General features: G+C 33.6%; 1 protein-coding gene across 1 annotated transcript; it reads right to left on the minus strand.

Moving 5' to 3' along the window:
- Positions 1–3,070: 3,070 nt before the first annotated feature.
- On the minus strand, positions 3,071–4,626 carry LOC112032814 (transcription factor MYB13). Its single transcript, XM_024065588.2, has 3 exons — positions 4,373–4,626; positions 3,846–3,975; positions 3,071–3,751 (listed from the first exon to the last, which is right to left on the minus strand). The coding sequence occupies exons 1-3, from the start codon at positions 4,527–4,529 to the stop codon at positions 3,211–3,213; spliced, it is 828 nt and encodes a 275-aa protein (XP_023921356.1). The 5' UTR covers positions 4,530–4,626; the 3' UTR covers positions 3,071–3,210.
- Positions 4,627–7,125: the final 2,499 nt, after the last annotated feature.

The raw sequence follows: 7,125 nt of genomic DNA on the forward strand, positions 1-7,125 counted from the left end.
GCATTAATAGGGATGCAACCCCCGGGCAGGGCTACATCGATCAGGGTGAACCACTTGAGCACGGATACGACCTCTGATAGGACAGGCAGCCAGAGGAGAGGCCAATGAACGATCAATAGGAGGAGGAAGAGAGTAATATATAAGGGAGACAAGCAAAATGTATGGGGGGTTTTTTGAGTGAAAGGAGGAAAAAAGCCTCCTCGGCCGCCGAGAAGCATCCCCTAGTTGTAAATTGTTCCAAGTATTCCTTCAATAAAAGGAAAAGATGTTCATGCTTCTAAGACACCGGTCATCGCCTAAACCTTCAACCCACTCTCTATAAATTCATTGTTCTGGGTTCGTTGAGCCTATAACCAATCTCTATTGGGCTTAGGCTACAAAAACCGACCCTACAATATATATATATATATATATACTCATAAAAATAACTCAAGTCATGAACATTATCACCATATTTATTTTCATAAATATTATACTTATTATTGTATTGGAAGGAGTTTATAGAATTAAAGATTGGAGTTATAACTTTTATGCCATACAATAACTCTCCATTATTTTTGAAACTCCTACACCTTCTCAATTACCACAAAAATCAATATAAATAAATAGCATATGAATAAATCTTTCACAGAGCATAAGAATAAATTGAAGTTTCATCGTGTAATGACTCTAATTTCCTTTTTCGTGGTCAAAAACTAATTGAGAGGAAAATATAAATAAAACCAAGTTGAAACTGTAGAATAAATTGGAATTAGTAACATAAGATAAGATGAACTTGGACAAAAATGCTTCAGTGTATTACGATTACCCCGTTGAAAGTGTTCCCCTTCTGGGGTGAATCTGAGAGTTGAAAGATAAAAATTAAAGCCTGCGTGGGTTTTGTCTTTGTTGATGAGAATTTTCTTTTCTCATGCCACGTGGCTTAACCTCATTGGAATACACCGGCCTAGTTAGCAAAAGAAAAAGAATAAAACATAAAAGGGCTCCTAAGAATTAGTTTTACACTACACAGTTGGCCTTACCCAACATTCCCATAACCTAGAAGAATTTTAGGCTTACATTTAACGAGACTTCACCACACAAAATGGGCCGAAGACCCACCATGATATCACTAAACTAAAAGCCCAAAGTTTGCTACCCATGGTGGGGAAAATGGTATTTAGCCCTTAGTTTTTTTAAAAAATCTAGCGCGATATCTTTATTTTGAAACTATTAAGCATTGTGTTCTTGTTTTTAAAATTCGATTTTAATAAAATTGAGTTTTGTATAAAACTCGATATTCTTAAAATCGAGTTACATGTAAATTTTTAATTGAAACTCGACTTTAGCCAAAAAAGAAGAAGAAGTCAAGTTTCACTTAATTTAAAAAAAAAAAAATTAAGTAGCAAAATATGCATAAAACTCAACATTGCTAATGTCGAGTTTCACCCGTAATTCGATTTTTTTTAAAATCAAGTTTCAAAACAGGAACACGGTGCTTAATAGTTTCAAAACAAGGATATTATGCTAGATTTTTTACAAAATAAGAGCAAAAGCCCATTTTCGCCACCCATGGTGCTATTTTTAAATTCTAAATGATGTGGACCATTAAGTTTATTATATTTAATCTAAACTATAAAATAATTCTATTTCAAAAGGAGAGCATCTTATTTTATGGAAAGCTTTCTAGTTTCACCCATCACCACTGCAATATTTCCCCAAATAGGCATAACATAAAATAGCCATCAATTGTTGCATATGCATGAGTAGGATTCAATATAATTTAGAATTTTTTTTTTTTGAAATTTAGAATTACATTAGTATAGATACTCTTAGGATGTCGAATCACAGATATTTATGTTAATAAGTTTTGGGCACTAGATTTTTTACAAAATAAGAGCAAAAGCCCATTTTCGCCACCCATGGTGCTATTTTTAAATTCTAAATGATGTGGACCATTAAGTTTATTATATTTAATCTAAACTATAAAATAATTCTATTTCAAAAGGAGAGCATCTTATTTTATGGAAAGCTTTCTAGTTTCACCCATCACCACTGCAATATTTCCCCAAATAGGCATAACATAAAATAGCCATCAATTGTTGCATATGCATGAGTAGGATTCAATATAATTTAGAATTTTTTTTTTTTGAAATTTAGAATTACATTAGTATAGATACTCTTAGGATGTCGAATCACAGATATTTATGTTAATAAGTTTTGGGCACGAGGAACTTAATTAAAAAAAAAAATTCTAAAAGAAAAAAAAAAAAAGACTCAAAAAATAACATTAAAATTTTCTTTAAAAAAAAAAAAGGGCAATCACAAATGATAATATGAAATATGCCCAATGCAGAGAATCTAGTTCTTATCTTAACATAGATTAACAATTCAATTAATTAATAAAATAAGATAGCTTTTTGTCTATATGGTACTCATGCCTGCATAAAGAATATAACGACAAGGATCATGAAAAGTTAAACATGAGTTGTACGAGTGTAGAATTATGAAGTAAGTCTATTCTAAAATGTTTTCTTTATGTTCCAATGAGAGCTATATATTAGTGTAAAGGATGCAGTAATCATATGCGTAAATGGTTTTTTTATGTTCTAATGGCTTGCTTTGATTAAACAAATGACTTTCATTCTAAAGTTGCACTGATTACTTGGTTCCTTTGGTGCTTTATATTGTGGATTTCCTCCCTTTTAACTCATGTTTTTCCTCCATGTAATTCCAGAAGAGTATGTGCAGAGCAGAAAAAATAAAAAAGGCAAAATAGCAATGAATTTTGAATCTTAAGAAAATTAATTTTTTATTTTGGCAAAATAAACTTAAAAAAAGAAAAAGAAAAAGAAAAAGAAGCAAAATAATATTTTTTTTGGTACTTGTGTGGAAATCAACATACAGTGTTCATGATCAAATTCAACACGGTACTACTAGCTGATTCATGACATTTGAACTTTCTTAGAAGCACATCTAATATCAGACAACTAATTAAATAAAAACCCTAAATCAATTTAAAAATACACACGTCATTTTTAAGGGTAAAAATTGGACCACTTTATTGACATAATAGATAATAGGTTACCTGGATTGCATCATTAACAACCCAGAGTACAGGACAAGTGCATCGACTGGAACAACCTAGTACAGACTTGAGAACCTTCACATTTAGATGGAAACTAGATTGTGCAGACTAGTTTGCTAAGAAAATTGAAACTAAGTTAAAATTTAACAAAAAGGAGCCACTAGATTGTGCAGAGTAGCTCTGCTTGTCACACTGGCTGCATTGAAATTGCCATGCACATCATCCAAGTTCCATAATCCATCCCATACTATGTCCTCGTTTGCGGCCTCAGGCACAGACACACTGCTGTTAAGCAAGGAATAAAAGTATCCTTGCTCCTCGTTGGTGTTGGGATACATGGTGGTCATTTCTTGCCTCACTTGAGGTACACACGTGTCCTGATTGTCATTTTCATCAAACAAGGCCATGATCCTTTTCAAGTCCACTTGATTAAGTTGAAATTGTTGTTGATGTTGTTGCTGTTGGTGTTGTTGTTGTTGTTGATGCTGCTGCTGCTGTAGTTGTTGGTGCTGCTGCTGTTGTTGTTGCTGATGATGATGAAATTGTTGCCTCCTCAGAATGCGATTTTTCGCCTTTTCAGAGGCTTCAGAAGTGACTTTAACCTTTTTCTTGAAGTGAGTCCTCCAGTAGTTCTTGATCTCATTGTCAGTTCTTCCTGGCAAGCTTCGCGCAATTGTTGACCACCTGAGTTTCATGATTCAGTAATCAAACTATGAGAAAAAAACAAGTTAATAAGATGAGAAATTTGAAGATCATAAAGCTTAGTGTAAGAATTTACCTGTTTCCCCATCTAGCATGTAGCTCTAGAATTATACTCTCTTCATGAGGTGTTATCTGCCCCCTCTTGAGGTCTGGCCTCAAATAATTCACCCACCTCAATCTACAGCTCTTCCCATTCCTTTTCAACCCTGCATAGGAAAAAACAGAGATATATTGTCAATCAATCCAAAATAGAGTAAAATAGGCCTAGATAATGGGATTACAACAGCAGTAAGTAGGTAACAAGAAAAATCCAAAAAACCAAACAGAAATGAAACTTTACAAGAGCATCCACTGTGACAGTAGAAAAGAATAGTCCTTTCACAGTTTAAGTTGCTGCAACTTGGGGGTCTAATATTTGTTTAACCACATGAACTTGATAAAAAAAATTGACATCATTGACAGGGGTATGAAGCTGAGACCCTGTCACTTTCTTCCATGCCCATATAATATGTAGTAGCTAGGTAGAAATGCAAAAAGTGACAGAATTTTGGGGTAATATTAACAAGTTGCTTAATAAGATGTTTAACAGAGCAGAGTTGTTACCTGCAAGCCTAGCCACAGAGTTCCATCTTCCTTCACCATGCAACCTTACATACTCAATAAGCAATCTATCTTCCTCAGAGGTCCAAGGTCCCTTCCTCCAGCCCTCATCTTCCATAATACCCCATCCCAATTGGCCTGCCATGACCTCCCAGTTCATGTAATGTTAAAAGAGAGCAAATGCTTTGTTTTTATGACGCTTAACTTAATGCTTTGTCTTCCAAATTCTGTGGCACATGGGGTTAGTGCTTGTGGCATATTTATATATGCCCCAAGGCCCCCTGCTTCATTCCATCAGTCAATTTGAAGTCGTTTTCAAATCATCCAAATCCTTTCAGCCACTGTTTAAAGGTGCCGGTGATCTTTAAGAGTAGGGCGTCATCACCTATAAAATGACCAAAATACCCTTATCCGTTTTTTGTTTTTGTGTTTTTTCGGGAGGGGGAGGGGTGTAGGGGGTGTAAGTTATAATATTTCTCATAACTATCAGGTTAGTCTAGTGTGATTAGTGCATAATAAAAATTGTGTCAATAATGGATCCATGTTAAGTGATTGTATTACTCTAATCACAACATACCACTTTAATAAAGAAAGAGTGTTTTGTTCACAAATCCCTAGTATTGTTCATGTGTAGTTGAAACCCCATGATTTATTACTAATCCAAATTTATCATGCCAATCAAGCAACCATAATGTTTACATCAAGCAGTAAGAACTTGGGATATTGATGACAATAATTATAATTTTGTTACATAGAAGGTCATTTGAGGAATCCAAAGATCTGCTCAGGGATTGGGTGACATCCTCTAATAAGGATCCAAATCAATTAGATAGATTATATGTGTCGATGTTAAAGTGAGACAAAAGAGAAATAGGAGTCGGATGGCCATAGGACACGTGTAATAGGCCTTATGCATTTTTGTTTTTGTTTTGATAAGACCTTATGCATTTAGAAAATATAAAAATTATTAGCTATAAAGCATAAGCTAGGAAATTAAACATAAAATATAGCTGGGTGGTGGAATTTTAAAACTTGAAAATTACTGGAACACCAATAGGCTTACAGCAGCTGTTGGATTAGCTTACTTCTTAAGGAGATTGATACATGCAATCTCCAGTAAATATTTATAAAATGGAATTTGTTGGATACCATTTTGAGTATTGCGGTATTAAAATATTAAGGGTATTGATGATCTTGGCACGTCACCTAGAGGACACGTGGTGGTTCTGGCGGGTCCTATATCTGGAAAGGAAGTGTTTCTGCAGACAAAGGATGTATCAAATTTCGTTGCTATAGAGCTTGAGTGGCCACTGGCCAGGACATGCTCACGCTGTGACATAAGAAACTAGTTTATAGTAGTAATGGTGATGGTAATGGATTGGACTAGGACAGGCTTGAGCCTGGGGAGCTACTTTTATTTTCTTTATTTTAATGGTGACAGTGGAGTATACATAATTGGGAAATTCTTGCTTTATTTAAGCTTGGGATCGAACTAATTGGGTGCCACAGCATTTGGAGATCAAAATAAAATCTAACTCAAAACTGCAAATTGTGAGTTGGTGGTGATGAGTTAAGGGGGGATATTTTGTTAATGTAAAATAAAAAGACATATGGTTTATGGGCTGCACATTTAATTATGTCATGACCAATCAAAGAGCAGAGAATTTATTTGTTGTAAGGGAGTCAAGTTAAAGTAAGGTAGAATTTACACTTTATCACCTTAAAGTCAAAACTATCCTCCTAATAAAACTTTGCTTCCTTAACTTTTTGAATGTACAATTTGCACTCTAAACATTTTTAATGCATGTTTTGTACTATAAACTTATGACCTTCCGTTACCTTTTGCATCATGACATCAAGTTTGCTATTAACTTGGATAGAAAAACATGGCACCAAGTAAAAAGACTCAATTGTCCATCTTTTCAATTCCTTAAAAATAAAGAAAAAATTATACTTTACCACCCTAAATATTATATTCTCAATTACACTTTGTACCTTAAATTTTGAATTTCCTTCCAAGTTAATATCAAACTTGACGTCTGAGTACAAAGTGTAACAAATGTTATAGTTTAGGGTGCAAAAAATCTATTTATAAAGTTTAGAGTGCAAAGTATAATAAGGGGTATAGTTTAGAAGGACAAAGTGTAATTTCTCTAAAATACTATATAATATGTTGTATATAATGGTATCGAAAAAATTATAAGCATAATACAAATAAAGTATTTGATAAACCAGTAGATGAATAAAAAAAAAAAGTGTCTATCAGAGGGAAAAAAAATTGGTACATAAGTGTCCATCGAACTTAATAAGAATGTGCTAAGATTAAGCAAAAAAGTTGATTCTCAAAACAAAAAAAAAAAAAAAAAAAAGCAAAAAAGTTAAACATTTTTTTATTTGCCTATCCTAATCTATTTTGATAACACTACAAAACAAATTAAACAAAAGTGTAGAATAAGAACATGAAATCTTCTACCTTTTGTACCTTTAATCACACATGCTTAGCTGTTAGACAAGCTTTTTCTAGTACAAGTATTTTATGGTTTCACTTTTTTGGTTTTCCGTACTAACACGGATTAGCGGTGTCTAGTAGTACTAATTAATTCCATAAACTTTCAAAATGATACAATGACTATCGGAGTACAGATCTTCCGTGCAATGAGGTTTAATTTGATAACTACAAAAATATTAAGGACGTTACACGCACATTTGCAAGAAGATAAGGGCAAATGAATGGTCCAAAGTGGTCTCTTCCTCAT

Source organism: Quercus suber, unplaced genomic scaffold, assembly GCF_002906115.3.
Source record: "Quercus suber isolate HL8 unplaced genomic scaffold, Cork oak 2.0 scaffold_324, whole genome shotgun sequence".
NCBI classification, from domain to species: domain Eukaryota; kingdom Viridiplantae; phylum Streptophyta; class Magnoliopsida; order Fagales; family Fagaceae; genus Quercus; species Quercus suber.

What these genes read in the sequence shown, in the direction of transcription:
- LOC112032814 (XM_024065588.2), bottom strand. Translation starts at nt 4,529, where the DNA reads ATGAACTGGGAGGTCATGGCAGGCCAATTGGGATGGGGTATTATGGAA. An exon ending in CTCTGTGGCTAGGCTTGCAG is followed by an intron (nt 3,976 to 4,372) that starts GTAACAACTCTG and finishes TTTCCTATGCAG; the next exon opens with GGTTGAAAAGGAATGGGAAG. An exon ending in CATGCTAGATGGGGAAACAG is followed by an intron (nt 3,752 to 3,845) that starts GTAAATTCTTAC and finishes CATGAAACTCAG; the next exon opens with GTGGTCAACAATTGCGCGAA.